This window comes from Trichomycterus rosablanca, chromosome 1, assembly GCF_030014385.1.
Source record: "Trichomycterus rosablanca isolate fTriRos1 chromosome 1, fTriRos1.hap1, whole genome shotgun sequence".
NCBI classification, from domain to species: domain Eukaryota; kingdom Metazoa; phylum Chordata; class Actinopteri; order Siluriformes; family Trichomycteridae; genus Trichomycterus; species Trichomycterus rosablanca.
Window position 1 is genome coordinate 38,455,075 of NC_085988.1, and position 23,406 is coordinate 38,478,480.

General features: G+C 37.1%; 1 protein-coding gene across 2 annotated transcripts; it reads right to left on the minus strand.

Annotated features, from left to right (window-relative positions):
• Nucleotides 1–1,799: 1,799 nt before the first annotated feature.
• On the minus strand, nt 1,800–22,895 carry parp6b (poly (ADP-ribose) polymerase family, member 6b). Of its 2 annotated transcripts, XM_063002580.1 has the most exons (22): nt 22,648–22,895; nt 21,078–21,155; nt 17,864–17,958; nt 14,427–14,487; nt 14,118–14,208; nt 12,645–12,711; nt 11,876–12,025; nt 11,251–11,401; nt 10,630–10,761; nt 8,001–8,096; nt 7,582–7,674; nt 6,469–6,594; nt 6,218–6,283; nt 6,028–6,095; nt 5,885–5,933; nt 5,676–5,788; nt 5,149–5,221; nt 4,973–5,042; nt 3,680–3,759; nt 3,482–3,545; nt 3,268–3,352; nt 1,800–2,580 (listed from the first exon to the last, which is right to left on the minus strand). In XM_063002580.1, exons 1-22 carry the CDS (start codon nt 22,663–22,665, stop codon nt 2,484–2,486), a joined length of 1,923 nt encoding a protein of 640 aa, XP_062858650.1. In that variant the 5' UTR covers nt 22,666–22,895; the 3' UTR covers nt 1,800–2,483. The 2 variants fall into 2 exon arrangements, with proteins under 2 accessions (XP_062858650.1, XP_062858651.1); XM_063002581.1 differs by lacking the exon at nt 17,864–17,958.
• Between the last annotated feature and the right edge of the window lie 511 nt (nt 22,896–23,406).

Below are 23,406 nucleotides of genomic sequence, written 5' to 3' on the forward strand. Positions count from 1 at the left end.
GCCTGTGCTCACACATACCAAAAAAGTTTCGTTGTCGCTTCCTTATTATTAAGGCTTATGCTTTTTTTTTTTACAGAAAAAAAAGAAAAAAGAAGAAAAAAAAAAAACTCAGACTAACTGCTGCGCAACATACCAATTGATTTATTATTGGGTTAACAACATTACTTAGTGATAGTTTTGGTAATGACCTGATCCATTCCATTGAACATATCCTGAGATACATCAGCCAAGTAGATTAATAAGTTTTTATTATTATTATTTGTTTTTGACATGATTAATTGATAAAATTTTGTTAAGACTCAAACTTGCCTGTTTTCAATAATTAATAATATGGTTGTGTTGTTTTTTCTTTGTTCTTTGTTAAAGCTTGGTTGTAATTTCATGCTGATAAACACTTTATTTAATTTCCCTTTCAGTGGGATATGTTAATAAGCTTCTGTCAATCTTTTTTAAAAAGATTAAGCAAAGCATGCAGGTGCAATATAGCCTGTAAACAATGTAAAATAGCAAAATATTGGGATTATTATGCTTCTTTCTTTTGTTGAAAAACTACCAATTTGTCCTATGTTGCATCCTACATTATCGCCCAAAGGCAGAGCTTTTAAACAAAGGACAGATGCTTTTGCTTCAGAAAATCCAGTGTGTATCCTAATAGACTGCAGAGAATCTAAACAAGTTGTTATACATTTTAACACTTCTGCAGCTAATTACGAAAAGTAATAACTAATACAAAGCAACCCATATTGACAACTACTTGACAACTCCTCTTTAACTCATCATGACATTTCACAGATAATGGTTACACTTAACTTTTAACAGGCCAACAGAAGTGGCTTTTGACAGGTCATACAGTGGGTGCCTGCAACAGTCATTTATTTAATTAAAAGAAAATTTAGTCTCAGGCAAGCAAGGCAGATTACTGACCCAATGGAAACTGCTGTTTTTTCTGTTAAAATTCTAACAGCTACAAATAAAGTTCATAGTCAACATGTTGGTATAAGGTTATTTTCAGTGAAAAGCTGTATTTTATGTAAAAGTTTTGACATAACAGCAAACAAAAATTAAATAATTAAATGTACATTTACAGCTAACGAGATCTACACTTTAAAAGGATTATGGCTTTAATTAACAATTAACATTTAAAAAAAATCTAAAACAACTGGAAGATAAATAATTAAACAATGAGAAGCCACTTGATTCTAAATAGAAAGTGTTTAAAAGGAGTTCTGTCTGGCTTTTCATCATTCCACAATCCTTTAGTCCCATTAAATGACAAATAAAGTAGAACATATGATATATCTTAAAAGTCATTTGGGTGGCACAGTGATTAAACATACTAGCTCACTACCTCTGAGATACATAAAAAATAAGGAAGGCCATTTTGTATATCAGAATGAGAAAATTCTGCTGAATTCAGTAAAGACAAACTTGACAGGCCTCCACAGCTCTCTAATTTTAATTTCATTGACATTGATGTGAGTTGTTGTGAAGTGAGTGTTTGTTTGTTTATTAGGATTTTAACATCATGTTTTACACTCTTTGGTTACATTCATGACAGGAATGGTTGTAAGAAGGCCCCTAGAGTTCAGGAGGCTGTTTTTAAGAAACACTGACTGGTTGAATTTGCATGAATTCCTGGTGGGACTGGTTATTAGATTAAACAGGATTGGTTTGTTTGTTGTTATTACTTGGGCCCAAAGGGCTTTTAAACTTTAGTTATACAGTCAACAAAAATGAATGCCCTTTTACAAACACAAACGTAAGTCATTTTCATGTCATGCATTTATTATTTTTCCTATTTTCATTCAAATGGAAATTCAAAAGTGAAGTGACCGCTGTAATCACTTTCTTAAAATTCACCATCAAGTATAAATATTAAAAAAAGCAATGATTCAGGTGTGACCGTAATCAAAACCAAACATTACAAAATGTCCACTTATAAAAGGAAATTCATAAGCATTTAAACACAGACAAGTAGATATAATAATGCATTAAGGTATTAAATGTAATTTACATATGTTTTAAAAGACTTAGCAGCCCTTTCTAAAAATACAAGCACCCCCCACACCCCTTTCAAGAGAACATATTATGTAGCCCCCTTATTATCAACTGCCATCTTGGCTGGGAAAGGTGGTTCTCAAAATCATGGTCCAACCAATATTATAAATAACAATAACTACATGAACCTGGCAGCAGAACTCCTAGTAAAGCTAGAAGAGGGGACACATGCATCTGCCTCATTTATTTATACTGGAATGCCAAACATACTGTATTTAAAACACAGAACAATCACACATACTAACAAACATACAATAGCAAAATGGTTAAAAAACAGCTTTTCCTTTTCACCTTATTAAGTGAAAACCTTGCAATCGTAGTTCTGCTACAGTTTTGGTGACACTGATGAAAGAGTTCAGAAATAATTGTTAAGTAAATTCTGTCTGTGCTCCTTTTAAATATCCTACAATGTCAGAAAGCCGCTTTCAACTTTGATTTATTCCAATCACGCGCAAGATTTCTCTCTGAATTCGTGCCTCCTGTGTGTTGATGTTTGCATCTCCCACCTGACCATCCTCATACCTGTCAAACACATGCATGGTGCAAGCATAATTAGTTAGTGAAAACAGTTGCTTATTTGGTACAAAGGCTTTTTTAAAAGTACAAACCCAGGTCCTCAGAAACCACGTTGCATCTACTTTTAACCAGATGTGATCTTAAATATAGTGTGATCATTTTTATTATGTTTTTATTTTATAAGCTTGGAAACATTCTAGTTTTCATGTAGGATGAGTGCAATATCTTGTAATATCAGGCATACAAATTTAACATCTGCAGGAAGTGATAAAATTTGATTAAGAGAGGTTTCAGCACCACTCAGGAAAAAGACATTTGTGTCTTTCTGTAGTTTTTTGTGATGAATAAGTGGATCCTGGTGCAACCTGCTGTGGTTGTTATACTTCATCATTTTGCAAAAACCTGCACTGAGAACTGATGCAATGATATTAAACTGTAGCACAAACCATTTTAGTTTTATTTTATTTCATGTTCATGTATTTTGGGTTTATGTTTTAAGTTGTAAACTGTACCACATTGATTCTCATATTTCAAAGGGCTCTAGATTTGGTTATAGAGGTTTGTCTTAAAATGGGAAATGTAAATATGTTTGAATACATACATTTCAAATCACATCTGAATATGAATAAAGTATTAGAGTCTGTTTCATATGATTTATTTGTTCAAGGAAAATGTAGTTTCATTAAAACTCACACAAAAAAGAAGCGTGTACAGACGTGGTCGGGCACTGGGCATACCCATATATTTCCATGTTTCTGAAGGTCTTTAGAAGTTATTACTGTATCAATACAAAAAGTAAAGAAATTCATTATGGTACATTAGAAGACAAAATGCTAGTATTGTAATTCTTGATACTGGCAGATTTATCTTTTAAGCTACTCTGATGGCATTATGGCTTTTTTCTTACCCTCACATAGAGCAACACAGTTGAGATTCCGACTCTGAAGAAACCTTGACTGCACTGGGGGATTCTGCATGATAGAACATTGTAGGAAGCAGTAATGAAGTTAAACTACACAATTCAGTCACTGTAGATGTAGAGTTTAACCTATGGACTGCTCTAATACACGTAGCCTGACTACCTCAGCTACACCTATGAGCATACCTGTGAGATGCTGTTCACTCTGTTAAAATGATATACCAGCTCCTCTCTTGTGGGAATGTGATGCTGTCCTTTCCCCATCCCTAAAAAGAACAAAGACATTTCAGACACAACACTTTTTAAGCAACAAACCTGACATTAGTCATTGTTTGAGCTTTATCCTATGCTGCTTTTTTCATACTGTATTGGTCTTTCAGTGTCTCACCAATTACAACTGACAACCACCAATCCAAAAGTTACCATCCAACTAGATCTTTACAAGGTGCAATACATACAATGTCAAAAGACAGATTAACATTCTGAATTTTTGTGATCACCTAACCACACCAGACAAAGTCAGTGGAAAAACAACATTACAGTTTGTGGTTGTTAGACACTGCACTGGTGTATCTACAGGCGCCACTAACATTTACTGACTACATTTTACAGACCTCCTTTTAATGCTTTGATAATATTTACCAATATGGCAGCAAATAGTAATTTTCATAGTAATTTACCAATACATTTTATGACATTTGTGAAAAAGCAAGGTCACTATGCTCCAGTAAAGCTAAAGAATTTTGAAACATGCAAGAAGTGTTTAGTTGCAGCAGTAACCAAACCAGATGATTTAAAACAGGATTCCAAGTTCCAGGCACTTAAGCACTTATGGGTACCAAATGAAGTTTTCCTGTTGATCGTTTCTCATGGGACATTAGGAAACGTTAGGAAACTTTAGCTAAGGTATGTATACAAAAACCTCCTATTTAGCATGACCCTTACCAATGCATTATATAGTAATAACATGCAATATAAATACTGTTTAACTAGAAGGCAAGTTATAAATGCAGCATTTGTGTTATCTTGAATGCCTTATTTGTTTTCAGCTGGTTTAGGGCAACTGTTCCATTTTATTCAGTGGTTTGAAAAAGTAAGAAATATTATTGCTCTATACCAGGCTGTTCATGTTAAAAAAATAAGGTACTTCAAGCATTGATGGATGAGCTAAAAAACAGGCTAGCTGGTTAGTTATGCAAGCGCTAAGCATCCTGGGCAAGAAATTCAAGAGTTGCTCTGGCTTTTTTTCCTGAAAATAGCTTTAGGTGTAAAAATTGTTTTTTCCACTATTTAAACCCCATAGCATAATGCTTTCTCTTTAATAGTAAAGAACAAAGTCAAGTATTAGCTGTTGTTACTACAAAGTAAACCCTATAACTGACACAACCACCTTTATTTCACTATTCCTTTGGGTAAACTAAGCTAGTCTAATCCAAGCTTTAATGCATTACATGTCGCCAATGACAAAGTCTCTCCTACCTGAGTATCCAAAAGAGATACTGGAGATAGGGCTGAGGTAGATGCCCTTTCCATAGGCTGCCCCATGCAGCTTGTGTTAGAGAGAACAGTTAGGCACATCAGAACAACAATCAGAAAACAAAATTCACAGAGAAATGTAACTTACACAGCCACTTTCATATTCATTAAGACTCTACCTGCAGCTTTGTGTACGAAGCATTAACAAGTCCATTTCGTAGAATAGAATGCCAGTTTTCAATATGGGAGCCACTGTTATGAATTGGCATGGACAGAAAGAGAAACACAATGCATTGTATTAATGAATGCTACCATATTTTAACTCACTGTCCAGTTGGTTATTTTATGTCTTCAAACTTATATCTAGAGAAAGGTGCAAATGTAGATACACCTTAAATACATTTCCTTACTAAAGTCACATATGACACAGACCTTGTTCATGAATGTTAAGAGTGGCACATTTAATAAAATTGTAGGAGCAGCATACTCTTACTAAAATACTAAACCTTACTAAAACAGTAAGGTTTAATTAAACAGTGCACTAACCATGCTTTATCCAGTGCACTAACCAACTTTGTTCAAATACATAAAATGCAGGTAATGTAAAATCAAGATACAATCCAGAAACAAGTAAGCAAGTAAGTGAACAGTTAATATCACAACTAAGCAAAACATCTCTGTGACAGTAAAGATTTAAGATACTCACTGAAAGGCAAAGGTGCTACCATACAGTTTTCTAGCTGTGCGAAATCTGGCCTCTTTTGCTGGAGGGCTACTGAGCAACAAAAACTGGTGGGTAGTGTGCATAAACTTGAGTTGCTGTAGAAGAAACAGCATAACAAAGAAATTATTCTACTTGTGTGTGCTGTATTTAAAAAGTAAGTTTAAAAACTGCTTCATAACAATTGCACGTACCCTGCTTAGGGGTAATTTAACAATATGAGATCGATTGCTGGATATGATCCTGTAATAAATGAACAGAACAAAAATTAGACTACCAAATTACAGAACTTCAAATATAATAGCATAAATGCCACGCTACATCATGTTGTACTTACCAGTGTAACAGAGGATGTGCGAGTGAATCCACCTTGTCCATCTGTTTCTTTATCTCTACATATGAGCCCTGTAAAAATAGGAAATACCAACTGTAACTATAGACCAGATTATACAATATAATATTAGATAATCATCAGTCACATTATTAATGTATAAAATGCTGACAGCAGTCCAGCCTACACTGCTTACTTGTGCTATTTCTCGTATCGACATGATGCTGTCCAGAGCTTTTTGCAGCCTATCATAGCTTCGTTTCTGTCAACATACAACAAACTAAGGCCATGGTGGCAGACCAGAGTGTCATGAAAATAAATGAACATTAGAGCTGTATAAACATTTTGCTACCCTTACGTTTTGTAGTTACATTTAAATCTTAAGTTACATTTTACATTTTACAAAGCACTTAAGTTTGCAGTAATGTCATGATTTTAATCCTGTACCTTAGGGTTAAAAGCCAAAGCTTTCGGGTCGATAGGGTCAACCACTGATGGATAGGGATCAAAGATAATGCTCTTACGAGATGACTCCAGGGCAGCTCTGCACATTGCCACCAGTAAGTCAACCACCTGCATGTAAGTGATCACACAGTCACTTTCATCTACTTGAAGGAATGGCATTTAAACAGAACAAACCTAAATCCATGCCTGGCTTTCTTTATGTATTTGCATGTGTGTTTAACCAAATAACAATTAACTGACAAAAATGTAGTTGCTTGAACACAATACTTTTGGATTTAATTTAACATAACAAAAAGAAAGCCACAAAATCATTTATTTTAAAGGAAAAATGGTAATCTTTAGTTGATAACTTTAAAACACTTGATTTTGAATACCGAATGCTGTCCCCGGTCAGATACTAGTGGTGCATGACTACCACATCACATTGATGTGGTCAATAAACTATGCAGGTAAAGATGATGTTTTTTGCTTTTGACATAATGATGCATAAAGTCTACTGATTAGGCCTGTCACAATTAGAATGTAAATATTGGGCGTTTAGGGTGGCAGTGGAGTGTTCAAACTTGCAATTCAAATCTCAGCAGAGCCACCAACCTGGCCGGGCATCCACATGAACATAACTGGCCATGATTGAGGGTGGGAAGGTTGGACAGCATCTTTTCCCACTGCCACTGTGATTTTTTACAAAACTGGTTCAGGCACTTGTGCGAGTTAGGGGGAGGGTCACACTGAGCTTACTGTGGCTCTCTGTATGTGATACTGATCTATGTGGGAACCCAAGACTGGCAGGTGATAAGAAGCTGTGGCAGATTAGACAGAGCCAAAGGGTTTAGGGTTGTGTGCTGACCCAACTCTCCTTGATCAGATCAGAGGATGTGCAAGCTGCAGAAGATTTACAATTGGAAACTATAAATGACTATAAATCACTAGACTGGGAGATAAAGGGGGGAAAGGTTTACAAAAAATAGTTTTGCATAGCGTAACTGATATACTAAAAACATTTTCAAATTGCAAGAGCAATACAAACATTGATGTGTCACAATAAGCCAATTAACAGGTATGTGCCTTTGGTTATACCCAATAAATATGCTTTACCTCAGCCCCTGTTGCCACATCTTCAACAGCTCCTGACATAACTCCCAGTGTGTAGAAGGAGAACACACACAGCTCTCTGGTGCACACTGCTGGCTGCAAAGAGTCACAAACAGACATAAAACTCCATTGACCTGCACACAGCCCTGACTTAACTCCACTAAACACCAGAAATATATTGAAATGTTGATTGCAAGCCAGACCGTTCTCGTCCAACACCAGTGCCTGACCTTAAAAATGCTTTTTTGACTAAATGGAGACAAAGATTTCAACAGAAATACTTTTTACAAGAGTGGAGACTGCAGGGAGGACTGCATATGAATGAATACGATTTTGGAATGACAAGTTCAACAAGATTATGATTAAGTACCCAAATATTTGTGGCCATATAGTTTAAATATTTGTCTTCACAAAGTACTTACCTTGAGCATGGATCCATTCTGAAAGACGTGTTGCTCATCACAGACCACACAGTACTCATTTAAAGTGGGAATTCTCTGCTCAGAGTATTTCATAATCTACAGAAAGAAACCAATTTAATGGATATGCTTAAAAATGTCACTGATGTCACTGAGTCACTTTTTCAGGAGCACCTATCTAATTTGTATATTTGTTGATGATATTATATTGTGGCGCCGGCGAGCAGGAAGGCGAGCGTCGGGGCCTCGAGTGAGCTGCCCTTGGCAGATCTCTCAGTGGTTTAGGACGTACGTACACTCATTCATGCACACATACATCCATACAACAGACAAACATATAAGCTACCTATCCAGCTCTCACCGCAGCCACCCAGTCTGCCACACTGGGATACACGCTGACGGTAAGCCTGGATACCACGGCTCCTCCCACTGACGCTACAATATGCTACATCTATCATTAGGGTTGGGCGGTATGGCGGTATTACGGTATACCGCGGTATTTAAAAATGTTGACGGTATTTAAAAATGGTGACGGTATTTAAAAAAATGTGAAGCACCAAATTTCTGCTTCAGGTTTACCTTGAAAACTGAGACTTTAAGACATTCGCGCATCCACAGTAAAGGAGGGGTGGGAGGGGTAGGCGGTTGGAGCTCACTGATTGGTTGTAGTGATTGGTTGAGTGTGGGAATTATGGCTCCTTGAAGGGAGCCGGATCTTTTGGCTCGGTTCCATTTAAAGAGCCGTTCAAAAAAATGACTCTTCGTTCCTCAGAAAGCGCTACTGGGTAAACTATAAGACAGCCCCGATATTAATATCAATGATGAACAATCATGAACATTTTGCTACCTTGCCTTAAATGTAGGCCTAATTCAAACAACACTTAAATGAGAAAAAAAGATTTATTTTAAAATAAGAGAAAAAACTACAGAGAAGAGACATACTGTGGTTGCATCGCATTAAGTTTCAGAACAATCCTCTTTTGTGCAGAGATGTGCCTGTGTTTATTTCTGCTTTAAAACATACGCACCATGAAATAATCAGATTTAACATAATTAAACAAGTTTATTTCTTAGTTATTTGTGCTCATTTTCTGTATGTTCTCTCTGTAGCTCGGTTACGTCTCTCTCTCTCTCTCTCTCTCTGTGAGTGTGCGCGCGCACGTCTCGCTCGCTCTCCGCGATATTAAAAGTGTTTTCGGATTTAAATTTCGACAATAAGCAGCTCTTATTATGACTGACTGATTCCTTCTACTGATGCCAAGCTGAATGGGTGGATTACAGCCGATAAGAACAGAAATAAAAAATATATATAAAGAGACGCATTTACACTTATGCGTGAAATATTTATTATAGATCAGATAGGATAAGCAATGTTTGACGTTCTGATAGTTTCATTTTTTTTTAAATAAAACATTTGAATACTGTGATTACACTGTAAAGTTTGTACACTGTAAAGTTTGTCCAATCCCAAACCCGCGGTAATACCATATACCGTGGTATTTTCTGAAGACGGTATGACGGTATGAAAATCGGCAATACCGCCCAACCCTATCTATCATACAGATGAACTTTGTGAGTATACAATTATTGCTTGTTTTCCATCTGTCACATATGTTGCCATCCCCTGTACCCTATTTATTAATCAAAGGGACCCTCACTGAAAAGATGTTCAGTGGGTGGGGACCATTCTCAGCACTGCAATGACACTACCATGGTAATTACATAGTGGTGTGTGTCGTACTGGTATAAGTACAGCAGGCGCAGCACTGGTGTTGGGAGTTTAAACATCTCAAATCTTAAACATGCCAATGCTGGGAGGAGAATAGTGATACAACCAAAAATATAAAGCCAGCAGCATCTTGTGATTAGAAACAGACAGTGCAGACAGAACATGTTGGGAACACCATTCCAAAATCATTTCTAAAAAATGCTGCACCTGATACAATCTTTATAAAATTGTTAGTGTGATTGCAGCGCTGAGACTGAACTGAACCAAACACAGTATTATTGCTGTGTTACTGCTATTTGCTACTAATAGGGTTAATTTTATACTTTATTTTATACTTTACATACAGTATTATACTCTTGTACTCTATTTATCCACACATCCAGTATTGTGCACTGGACACTAAAGCACAATAATTGTACTGTTTTTGCCTTGAACTGTTCTGTCTGGACTGTTTGTTTTGCAGTGTTCCTGTGTTGTCTTGCTTTATCTTGCAGTTCTGTGTTGTTGGATGTAGCACCTGTAGGTCCTGAAGGAACACTGTTTTGTGTACTGTACAGGTTTTGGGAACTTAGTCAATCATATCTGTGTAGCAGACATCCGGACGGCTGACAGCACCGTGGATCTCAGCACCTGAGCGGCCCTCCTGAGAATAGTCCTACAGCCAAACATTATCTGGTCAGTGGGGGTCCCTTTCAATTCATAAATTGGGTACGAGAGTGACAAAGTATACAGAGCAACATATGGGCTATTGTCAAAATGTTCCATGTACTACAGAATTGATCTGTGTGATAGGTGTGGCTTATAAAATAGTCAATCAATGTACATACCAGATAGGTATACCTAATAAAGTGCTCAGTGAGTATATGTGCATACTTACAACAGCCAGAAAAAGCTGTGATTTACCTGTACAAGAAAGCCATACTCTAAAGTAGGAATACTCTTGCAGTGAAGGAGAGCTTGTGAAGAGAAGAACAGCTCAATAAGTTGCTTTGTGGTTATCTGCACTGTGGACTTGGAGCCAGGGACTGCCACACTCTAAAGAAATATTACTTCAAGATCATTTCTTCAGTCAAGTCAAGCATTAAGACTGCAATTCCAAAACTTCAAGTCCAAATTGCTTTCCAATTCCAAACTACCTCAGCTTAAGCTTGAGCACAGATAATGTTTTCTGATCATGGCAATGTTTTTATATTCTGCTGATTAAATAAAAAATAAAAGTCAGTTGTAATATTGTTGCATATTTAAAAGATTTAAATATTTAAGTAGGAATTAAACACAATTTTAAAATACATATTTATATTTTGTTAAGAACATTCTATTAAAAATTAAATAGCCATATTTTGTATCAAAATCACATTAAACTTGATTAGAACCATGAATTGTGTTTTAAATCATATTAAATAATAGTTAAATAACATTCAAAATATACTTTCATTTACTAAAGCATTTTTAAATAAGCATTTTAAATGTTACATGAGTAGAAATGAATATAATGAAATGAATGGATTTGTTAACTCTGCTCACTTGTCCATTGGGTGCATATGTCAGTAAGTCTCCTTTAGGCATCCTCATGGTGCTGGAGACTGAGCGATTCATTAGACGACTCACTCTCGGCTCAGGCCCTGCTACCCTCCCCTTGTCCCCAGGACCCTGGATCAGTGGAACATTGGGGGACCTGGACAAACAGAAACACACTATTTAAGGCATTTACATTGTTGTTATATTGTGTATGAGGTCATATGGCCAAAAGTATGTGAACTCCTAAATGTCACATCAATATGTACTTCAATGAAGCGCCTAAACAGTTACAGGGGCAGTTTGAAACTTAGCAGTGAGAAGTGCAACCAAAGACATATTTATACAGGTTAGCAGGCCAGCACTTACAGCTGAGGTAGATCTAGCAAGAGGAACATTTAATAGATAGGGATACTGAAAGTTGGAAGGGTAGCCTTCAATGACAGAGTTGTAATAATGCAATACTTTTGGCCATGTACAGGTGGTTATGACTTTCTTTTGACCACAGTTTTGCACAAATACAGTAAACGTCTAAGAATCCATCTACATATAAATATTAATGTGTGTGTTTATAATAGACAGAAAGAGAGATAGAGCAAGTAAATCAAGCTGTTTATTAATTTGCTATTGGTACTTGGCTATTGGCGTGAAGATGCTGAGTCCAGCACGGAACTTCTTGATGGTTCCTCCAGCCTTAAACCAGCTATGTCTCTTCTTCTGCTGAGTTCTAAGAAATTCATTGCTCAGGTGCCTCCACTGGTTGGATATGAAGGTGGTAAGAATTCTTCAAGGTAAAAAAATATGTTCAAGTGAGATTTATCTCTGATAGGCATTAGCATAAACAAAGAAATATTAGTTACATTTAATATTATACTAGAAATACCATTTCCAGAAAACTTGGGAAATTTTATAAACTGCAATAAAACAAGCACTGTGTCTTAATAGACAGAGAGTGCATGTTCTTGACTGGCTTGCCTGCTGTCCAGATCTGCCTCCTGTTGAAAATGTATGGCACATCATGAAGTGGAGAATAAAAAATTGGCAACCATGGACCGTTGAGTAGATGAAGTCTTGTATCAATTCCTGTATGTATGAAAATTCCACTTGCAAAATGGCAATAATTAGTATTCTTAGTTCCCAAACCATTGAAAAGTGTGTAACAAAGTGGTAAACATGCCTCTGTACCAACTTTATTGAGTGTGTCACAAACATAAAATGTACAATTTCTGCATATTTAATTTAGTCAGTGAATTTTTAACTTTTGCTAGTTTACTAAAGTATTAAGATAATTAACAAATCACAAATTCTTGTTTTTATTGCATTTTTTAAATGTCCCAAATTTCCAAAAATGGGGTTTGTCGTATAACAGCCAACAAGTGACAAATTAACAGAGCTGTGCTCACCTCTTGAGCTGCACGCTTACACTGAAGCCATCTTTAGAGGAAGGCTGAAACACTTCTACTGTTGGTTCTAAAAGAAATGAAGATGTTTACTTATACACAGTGCAGTGCATCTAGTAAGTAAATTTAAAAAAAACATAAAATAATAAAAGCATCTATACTGCATGTTTATTGTATAATCACAGTGGCCAGTGATAGCTCAGTGGTTAAGGTATTGGACTAGTAAACAGAAGGTTGCTGGTTCAAGACCCGCCACCACCAAGTTGCCACTGTTGGGTCCCTGAGCAAGGACCTTAACCCTCAGTTGCTCATTGTGTGTAAGTCGCTTTGGATAAAAGCGTCTGCTAAATGCTGTAAATGTAAATGTAAATAATGACAAAAATGTGGACCCCATTAGTTTGATGAACATCTTATTTCAAAACATAGCCATGACTACAAAGTTGCCCTACTTTGCTGCTAAAACAGCATCCACTCTTCTTGGAAATCATCCCACTAGATTTCTGAGTCTGTGGAAATTTGTGTCCGTTCAATTTAAAGAGAAGCCTTGGCTTGCAATTGAAGTTCCAAGTCATCTCAAATATGAACCTCCCTTTGTACTCTGGGGCACAGTCATGCTTGAACAAAAAAATCCAAAAAGTTAAAAGCATTACATTTGTTTTATATTAGGTGTAGCCAGCTCACGTAATCTCTAATGAGTGTCCACATACTTTTGGATTTATTTATTAATACATTCACTCACTCAATCACCCATTTTCAGTAACTGCTTCCTCCTAATCAGGATAACAGAGACTCTAGAGCCTATCCTGAAATCACTGCACAGAGGGGGAACAGGTTCAGGGTGCCAATCTATCACAACGCACCACATACTCACTTACATATTTACTTAGCCCTAGAGACAGTTTAGAATAGCCAGTAAACCTTATGGCATGTCGCCTCACAGCAAGAAAGTTTTGGGTTTGATTCCCAGGTGGAGCAGTCAGGGTCCTTTCTGTGTGGAGTTTGCATGTTCTCCCCATGTCTTTGTGGGTTTCCTCCGGGAGCACTGGTTTCCTCCCACAGTCCAAAGACATGCAGGTGAGGTGAATTGGAGATACAAAATTATCCATAACTGTGTTTGACATTAAACTTAAACTGATTAATTTTGTGTAACCAGTAATTACCTGTCCTAATGTAACATGAAGTGTGTAAAACATGACGATAAAATCCTAATAAAATAACAATTAAATACTACACACAGACAATATTATTGGAGGTAAATATCAAATAGGACTTGCACCAACACTATGTGTCATGTATATGCAGCTGGTAGATAATAATTTTGGTGTTTGATGCACCTGAATCCAGGTACCCGCTATTTGGCTTTTAATATTAACTGCCAATTAATTTATACTGTTATTTAGTTACTTTAAAGTAAGGCTCTTTTGTGGTGTTTCCATTATTCACCTATTCATTTACACATATAATGGTCATTTTTACCTGGTCCATCCAGATACTGAGACAATGAAAATCGAAGACGTAGGATGATAGGTTCAGTTCTGTTGACTTTCCATGCTAAGGCCACCTGTTCCTGTTAAACAATACACACATAAAGAAACCTATTGTTTACATTAAAGTGCTATTTAGTGGAATTGTTTTTGCAAGTGTTTTGGACAGTGGTTTCCAGCCTTTTTAGTGTTTTCTTAACTTGCACAGCCTACAAGCTAATTCACAATATATTTGGGTGTCACAGTACAAGGAAACAAATGAATATACAGTGGAGAAGTGTGCTTATAAAAAGGAACTTACATCTAGAAAGCTAATGTTGATGAGTAGGTCAATGTCCACATCATCAATTGCCTCATACTCCCTGGGAAAAAAAGCACAGGTTCACCTCACATCAGCTTTATTTTAAGCACCTTGGAGCTATAGTACTATCTGTTTGGTTATTATGCATGGAATTTAAAAACAACATTTACACATAATACTAGTAATTCACTGTGTAATGACCAACAATTAGAAGCCAAAACATTTTATTTAATGTATATCAAAAAAAGGCAAAAAGGCTATGCACTGGTTATTTGAAGGGATATTCTGATTCTTTAAGTGTTGTTTAATACCAATACTAATTTAAACAACATTTACCTTCTTAGAAAAACCAAGACAACTCTTGTAAGCAAGTTAAGCAAACATCAACAGTGTGATGGCGGCACATTTTATTTTTCTTTATTTTAATTACAGATGCATGAGTACCGATACTAGTATCGGGTATTTTCCCGATACCGCGCTCATTAACTCGTACTCGTACTCGCAAACGAGGCTCCGATACTAAACATCGGATACCGTGTACCTAGTGCACGTTGCTGCGTTAACGCAGGAGTTTTCAACCAGTGGGGCGCGAGTGCCTGACCGGGGGGCGTGACATTACGAGATTTTTTTACTTCTAAAGCTAAAGCAATTCATTTTTCACCCACGGGAGACAGATTGAATTATTCTCACTGACCACGCTCACACACACGTTTAATGTTATTTAGTTCCGTTTGACAAAAAAAACCCTTCACAATAGAGCTAACAGCGAAGATAACCATACTATGGAGGTAAATATGTAGCAAAAGTTTTGCACCTGTAAAAAAAAATCTGTAACTGTGAAAAAGATTTGTACCTGTAAAAAATAAATGTGTAACTGTAAAAAAAATCTGTAAAATTTTTATCTGTAAAAATAAAATCTGTAACTGTAAAAACGATTTGTAACTGTAAAAAATAAATGTGTACTTTTATTTTCGATGTAAGAATAAAAACATTGCAGCACAGTTTCAAATCTGCCCGCCACGAGTTTTGCAACAAATATCTCAGTCAGCGTGTTGCAAAACTGATCTGTACCTGTAGATGCAGGGGCGGGGCTTAGAGGCGCAGGGGGCGGGACTACTGGGGAGATAGACGTAATTACCGACCAATCAAAAGAGCTTGTTTGTAGAGCAGCAAGAAGCCTGTCAATCACAAAGTTTCATTGTAGTTGGATCAGAACATCATAACTCATGTCATAACTTCCTTATTAGTGTTGCTGTGGGTTTTATGTTGGATGTTGCTGCGTGTTGTCTGCTAGTTAATGTGTTAATGCGTTTAACCCTGCTAGTTTTATACTGGACATATTGGACATTCGTCTGACCTTTCATCTCGTTCTCGGCTAATAAACATTCAAAAGCGAATAAACCTGCACGAACTGACTCTGCAGTAAACAAAGCACAAACTACAATCAAATATGTTTTTAAAAGTCTTTCTGTTTATTTTTATTTCACCACAACTGTATTAAGTCCTAAAGAAATCTAAACAAACATTTTAATGTAATAAGCAATGTAGTGACATGCACCACCTACTACCCCTAAATTACAGAAAAAAGCTCTACAGTGTGGGTATAGTAATAAAGAATAAAATAAAAACGTACATTTTTATACAAAAAAGGTTGTAGTAGTTACCATGTCACTTGCACTACTCACTATTTTACATAATAGTCTTACAGCAGTGATAAATCATACAAAGTCCTATAGTATTGTGGCGCCGGCGAGCAGGAAGGCGAGCGTCGGGACCTCGAGTGAGCTGCCCTTGGCAGATCTCTCAGTGGTTTAGGACGTACACACATTCATGCACACATACATCCATACAACAGACAAACATATAAGCTACCTATCCAGCTCTCACCGCAGCCACCCAGTCTCCCACACTGGGATACACGCTGACGGTAAGCCTGGATACCACGGCTCCTCCCACTGACGCTACATAGCCCCCTCCCCAAAGGTCAACCGTCCCGGTGACCTACTCACCAGCGACCACTGGGTGGCTCCATGTCCGGACCTCACCCCATTACACTGCCGAGCCGCTGTTTCAACACCCCTGCTGCACCTGGCTTTCCATGCCCTCGCAACAATCCCGGGGCCAGCGCACTCAGACAGATCGGGCATATTGGCCCACCGAACCCCCAGAGCCACCCAGACATCACAATCCCACTTCTGACACCAATGAGCGTTGGGACCTCGAGTGAGCTGCCCTTGGCAGATCTCTCAGTGGTTTAGGACGTACACTCATACATACACACATACATTCATACAACAGACAAACATATAAGCTACCTATCCAGCTCTCACCGCAGCCACCCAGTCTCCCACACTGGGTGCTCCAGATTGCATCATTCTAAATAGGTATCGGTATCGGTATCAGCGAGTACTAAAATACATGTACTTGTACTCGTACTCGGTTGGGAAAAAATGGTATCGATGCATCCCTAATTTTAATACAATATTTTGACCCCAAATAATGTAATTAGTATAGCAGATTAAAGCAAAATGTTTCACATATACATACATTTCAGAATTTTTTAGTATTTAACACTACTTAAAAGCAAGTACACAAGCAAGTAAACATGATCTATCCATTAAACGTTAAGGTAATCAATTTGCAGCCTATAAATATGGATATCAAATTGTTATGCTGATATCATTTGAGATGAAAAACATTGCATTAAATTTGAAAAGAAACAGTTAATATAGAAGCAGATCTAAACTTTTTTTTTATATGTTTGTTCCTTCCTTGCCGAAGCCCCATGCTGGATTAGCGTCCTGGGCAGGGTGTATTCCTGCATTGCGTGCAGTGCTTCCTGGGAAACCAAACCCACTGTGACCTTGACCAGGATAAATAAGTGGTAAAAATGTAAATGAACTATTAAATTATTTGTAACATCCTCCCCGATCCAGCCTTCATGTGCACCTTGTTTTGTTTCCACGTCTGTGTCTCATGCAATGTCTCTGCCCACTGTGTGTCGATTTCACTGAACTGCCCTAGTTCATTGTCTTCGCCTGTTTTGTATTGCATTGTGATTAGCATGTGTATATGTACCTCTGTTTGTTCTTTTGTTCTTAGCTTATTGCCTTTGATGTACATGTAAAGAGCATTCCAGATTCATGTTCATGTAACCAGTTCCTTCTTGTCATTTCCCGTGCTGTTGTCGCTGTTGATTTTTAAAGGTCAGACTTTTGCCTGCCTACTGTTAATGATTGTGAATTTGCCCTGTAATACTCTTACTAATACTGACTGTTTATGAACTGACCTTTCCTATGATTTCTGATCGCCGAATATATCCATTATTTTCTTAATAATATTAAAAATATTATTTACTGTTGGTATCAGCCAGACCTTTGTCTTTAAGTTACTAAGAAATATAGGTCAGTGAGCATATATTACACTTATTTATGTACCTTACAGAAACAGCACTGTCTGAGTAGATATCTTTCACAGCCCCAACATCTATGTCCAATTGTGGGTGGCAATACAGGTCAGCAGCATAATGAACCTGCAGGCAATATTAATTAGTTACAAAACTGCATTCTCATAAAAAAATTACAACAATCCTTTTTTCAGAGATGTTTATATCAGACAATCACAGCCTTGTCTTTTAAAATGAACTATTTCCCTATCAATACATGTAGCTTGCATCCTGTCTTTGTGCACAGGTTGTTTTATTTCAATAAAGGAAAATCTACACATCCCTGTAAAAATGGCAGATTTTTGTTATGTAAAAAAATCAGACCAATATAAATAATTTCAGATTTACTTCCACCTTTCACGTAACATACACCGATCAGCCATAACATCAAAACCACCTCCTTGTTTCTACACTCACAGTCCATTTTATCAGCTCCACCTACCATATAGGAGCACTTTGTAGTTCTACAATTACTGACTGTAGTCCATCTGTTTCTCTGCATGCTTTGTTAGCCCCCTTTCATGCTGTTCTTCAATGGTCAGGACTCTATCAGGACCACTACACAGTAGGTATTATTTGGGTGGTGGATCATTCTCAGCACTGCAGTGACACTGGCATGGTGGTGGTGTGTTAGTGTGTGTTGTGCTGGTATGAGTGGATAAGACACAGCAGCGCTGATGGAGTTTTTAAACACATCACTGTCACTGCTGGACTGAGAATAGTCCACCAACCTATAAAATATCCAGCCAACAGTGCCCCGTGGGCAGCATCCTGTGACCACTGATGAAGGTCTAGAAGATGACCAACTTAAACAGCAACAATAGATGAGCAATTGTTTTTGACTTTACATCTACAAGGTGGACCAACTAGGTAGGATTGTCTAATAGTGTGGACAGTAAGCGGACATGGTATTTAAAAACTCCAGCAGCGCTGCTGTGTCTGATCCACTCATACCAGCACAACACACACTAACACACCACCACCATGTCAGTGTCACTGCAGTGCTGAGAATGATCCACCACCCAAATAATACCTACTGTGTAGTGGTCCTGATAGAGTCCTGACCATTGAAGAACAGAGTGAAAGCTAAAAAAACGTAATTAGAGAAATAGATGGACTACAGTCAATGATTGTAGAACTTCAAAGTGCTTCTATATGGTAAGTGAAGCTGATAAAATGGACAGTGAGTGTATAAATAAGGAGGTGGTTTTAATGGTATGGCTGATCAGTGTATAATCTGTGCAACAAACTAAGTTTGTTTAAAAAAAAAATTAAATAATCTAAATAATGTGGTTGCATAGGTTTGCACACTTATATTTGGGATGTGGCTGTATTCAAAATGAACCAATCACATTCAAACTAATGTTAAATAGTAGTCAGTAAACACATTCCATTGATCAAATTGACTCTAATTAAACCCATATAAAGTTCAGCATCTTTAGTAAGGTTTTCCTGACCTTTACTTAGTTGCATCTTACAGCAAATTCCATGGTCCACAAAGAGAGTTATCACTTAGGAGAAGGGTACAAAAACATTCCAAGGCATTACATATACCATGGAACACAGTGAAGATGGTCATCAACAAGTGGGTAAATATGGCACAACAGTGACATCACCAAAAACTAAAAAAACTGACGATAAGACAAAAAGAAAACTGGTCCGAGAGTCTGCCAAGAAGCCTAAAACAACACTAATGGAGCTGCAGGAAGTACTGGCTGTGTATTAAATGTGACAACTTAATGAAGACGCCTGCATTCTTCATATGTCTGGGCTGTGGGGTAGGGTTGCAAAAAAAAACCTCCAAGCTTAGCTACATTTGGAAAAAACTAGAGATGGACAGATCGGGGTTTTTGGCACCGATTCCGATCTCCTTTCAGGGACATCGGCCGATAGCCGATTCCGATCGGAGGGGGGGGGGGATTAGCAGTAAATAAACTTAAAAAGAGCCTCACAGTACAGATAAACCGGAGCAGCGCGCACGCGTGTGTGTGTGTGTGCCTTTAGAAGAGACGTTTTGTTCACAGTATCGCTATAAGTGATTCATTGATTCATGAGTTGATTCGTTTTTATGTGAAGCGTAAGTTTCTCTTCTCAGTTATCTCTCCGTGTTTACTGTTATTAATTAAATGTCGTGGTTTTAAATAAACACCAGCTACTACAGAACATTTTGTGTGACTCTCTTACATTAAAAAGCTTAATTAAAAAGCTTAATTAAACTGCTATTACCACAGATCTGTAACCGAGTCAGACTCGTTCTGTCTAAGGAGCTAAAAGTTTTCTAAAAGTTCAGCAGATGATCCTGAACTAACGAATTTGGTAATGAATAAACTTTTGCCTCTGATTGGCTCTGTAACGTTTTCTGTTCTCATCTACATCACAAGTAAGAACCGCTTACGATTTACCAAAGTGAACCAGGAGTTTATATAACGTGCTGATAGAATCGACTCAGATGTGACCGGGTTGAATTATCTTTTTAAAGTAAATATTTCAATCAGCAAAATTACATCGTATGTATGATGCACAACGTTAATGATGTTATTTTAGGTCATGAAGAGCTTTCACGATGGTTTCTGTACGATTGTTGATGAATGGTGATGTGATGGTTGGTGCTTCATAGCTCAAAGTCTGGATCAATCCACTGAGCTGTTAACTTAACGTGGTCTTTATATATCACATGATCGGATCGGCTACTTTTAGGAAATATCGGCCGATCGCCGATAGCATATTTTGATTACAAATCGGCCGATACCGATTCGTAGCCGATCGATCGTCCCATCTCTAGAAAAAACCTTCATCAAGTCTGCCAAAAGCATGTTTTATGGTCTGATGACAACAAGGTTGAACTTTCTGCCCATAATTCTAAAAGGTATACTAAGACAAAAACAACTGTGCATCATCAAATGAACACCATATCCAGTGTTTTTATTCAGCTGAATTATACAGATTATAGATCAGAAAAAACTGACATGATTCAGCTTGGTCTAATTTTTTTACATCACAAAAACCTGGCTTTGTATCATGGGTGTGTATTCTTCTTCTCCTCTTTTACCTGCCTTAATGTTAATGTGACATGGTGCCATACAGCCAGCCGTAGTCAAATTCATACAGTCATGCTTGACTAAAACAAACCTGTGTCATGTGCTAACTACACTGGCTTATGCAAATATAAACATAGTGTGATATATTTTTTAACATAGAAAGACTACCTGTGTTCCATAGACGAAGTCCTCACAATCACTTTCTCCATCTGATTCCTCATTGCTCCAGCACAGTTCACCACCACTCTGATGAACAAAAAGGTTTAAATAGATCTTTTATTTCAAGGTCTCCTAAAATTACAGTAATTCCCATGCACAAATATTATTTGCTCTCTTATACTATCTTTAGCAGGTGTGTAGTGGCCTACAACTTACTTAACCAGGTGACTATGCCAGTAGACCAAACTGTCTCCAAGACTGGCATCACAAACTACCAACTGACCTTTTTCTACCTTATGTTTTACATGTGAGCAATTTAAGAGGATACAGTGTCTTATTAGTGCTGAGTCATTACAAGCTACCAACACAGCTTCATGTGCTATGACATTAAGTGGCATAGTTCAAGTGTAAATAATATTTCCTACATAGGGGTTTTGATAATGGACATAAAGAATCTAACACTGTGGTGCAGTATCTCCCATAGCTGATCAATTGGCTACTGTAAAAGGCACATCATTTACATCATGACTTTTATCTACACACTCATCCAACCATTCAGTGACTCATGATGGCATGTGGTTGAGGGTATTGTCATCTGAAAGACACCACTCCTCCATGATAGATATATTCCATTATACTGATCAGATGATAAGTCAGAATAACATTGAATTAATTGACAATACCCTTTTAAAGAACAAGTGGAATCAAATGAGGCCTGTAAAATGTACTCACATATAACAAAGCCCCTGGACCCTCTCATGATAGTCATTACTTTTTTACATAAACTAACAAAACTTGCAAAGAATTAATGTATGTTGGACAATAGTTTGTATTTATTACCACACTGTTCATAGATACTTCTCTAGTAAGCTCCTGTTGTCTTTCCTTTCCATTTCATTTATAAGATGTCAGCAGAACCCTTTGCTAAGATTTCATTTAGATGCTGTTATGAGGTCATGCACTACAACCATGATAAAGAATCTTATTCACCTCAGATCCACTTGGTAAAACCAACATTAAAAGCAATGCCAAAATAAAATAAAAAATCAGGGCGCTAAATGACCCATACATTACATTTCCATTTCCACACTTAAATTCCATGTAATTAGATACTAAAATAAAACAAAAGGGATTATGTGTTTTATAGAAAACTGAGCACAAAAACGACCCTGACAACAATAACCTTAGTTAAACAAATAAGCAAAGTAGGCATCGTTTTATCACTTTTTGTTTTTCATAAAAAAGATGTACAGTATTTAACATGTTTAATAAGAACTTTAACAGAGAAATAAGCAGTAGACGTGAAGGCTTTAAGCCATTCTATCTGGCTGCCTCACAAAGAAAGAGGGAAGAGGGAAAACCATCCGGACATTCATTCTCAGTAGTGTCTGTAACCCACCGACAGTAATTCGGTCCTTTCAGAATTCCTCCATCCTTGCTCTGCCCTGTTGATTGATTTCTAAATACATGTGCACTGGAGACCACTGTCTGCTCAACACCACAATCAGTGGCACACAGCTATAAAGATGATTTAAAAATCATTAACTTCAGCATCATTAAGGTAAATTTGATCTCTTACCTCTGGAGGATATGGCATTGAAGATTCTTCGATATTTATGTGTCTGGAATTTACTAAACATTTAAAATGGCATTATATAAATGTAAATAAGAGCTATTACTATAAGAAATGCTGCTGCACAAAGGTTTTATTGTGGGTTTCTTTGTCTTTATTTATGAAGCACTAGCCCGGTCCCGTCTCTCTTCATCTGTCGCTGTTTATTACAGAGAAATTCTGCTCCATTCCCTGTACTGCTACTGCTCCTGCTCTCTCCCTGACAACACATATGCCTGAGCATGCGCACTGAGACTCTGCCAAGCACGAGACCGCCGAAAGGGGCGGCGCGCACAGTACTGTTAAGCTGTTGCATTCTGTTAGATTTAGATTTTGCTTTTCATGAAGTCATATTCTCTTATATTTCGTTCTGTTTTGTTATTTTAAAATGCTTAATAAAATATATCAGTGTACTCTATTTTAGGAAGTTGAGAATTTTTAATTTCACATTTCCATTATTTTAAAGATGGGACACTGCATTATGTGAAGTTTAAGTTGTTGAAGTGTAAGTTAGTTGTAAGTTATAGTTTTACATTTTACTTGTGTAAAGAACTTGTCATACTATGGCATGGTCCAGTATAAAAATGTAAATACTATGTTGGTATATTTTATGTAATAGATTTTCAGACAAAATTTTAAACTTTATTCTATTAAACAAGCAAAGCTGTATTAATTTTGTGGTATTTACTATACAGGTCCTTCTCAAAAAATTAGCATATTGTGATA

Coding starts and splice junctions, on each gene's coding strand:
- parp6b (XM_063002580.1), bottom strand. Junction 6,096..6,217: donor CGATACGAGAAATAGCACAA/GTAAGCAGTGTA, acceptor CTATTTTTACAG/GGCTCATATGTAGAGATAAA. Junction 5,934..6,027: donor GCACATCCTCTGTTACACTG/GTAAGTACAACA, acceptor CATTTATTACAG/GATCATATCCAGCAATCGAT.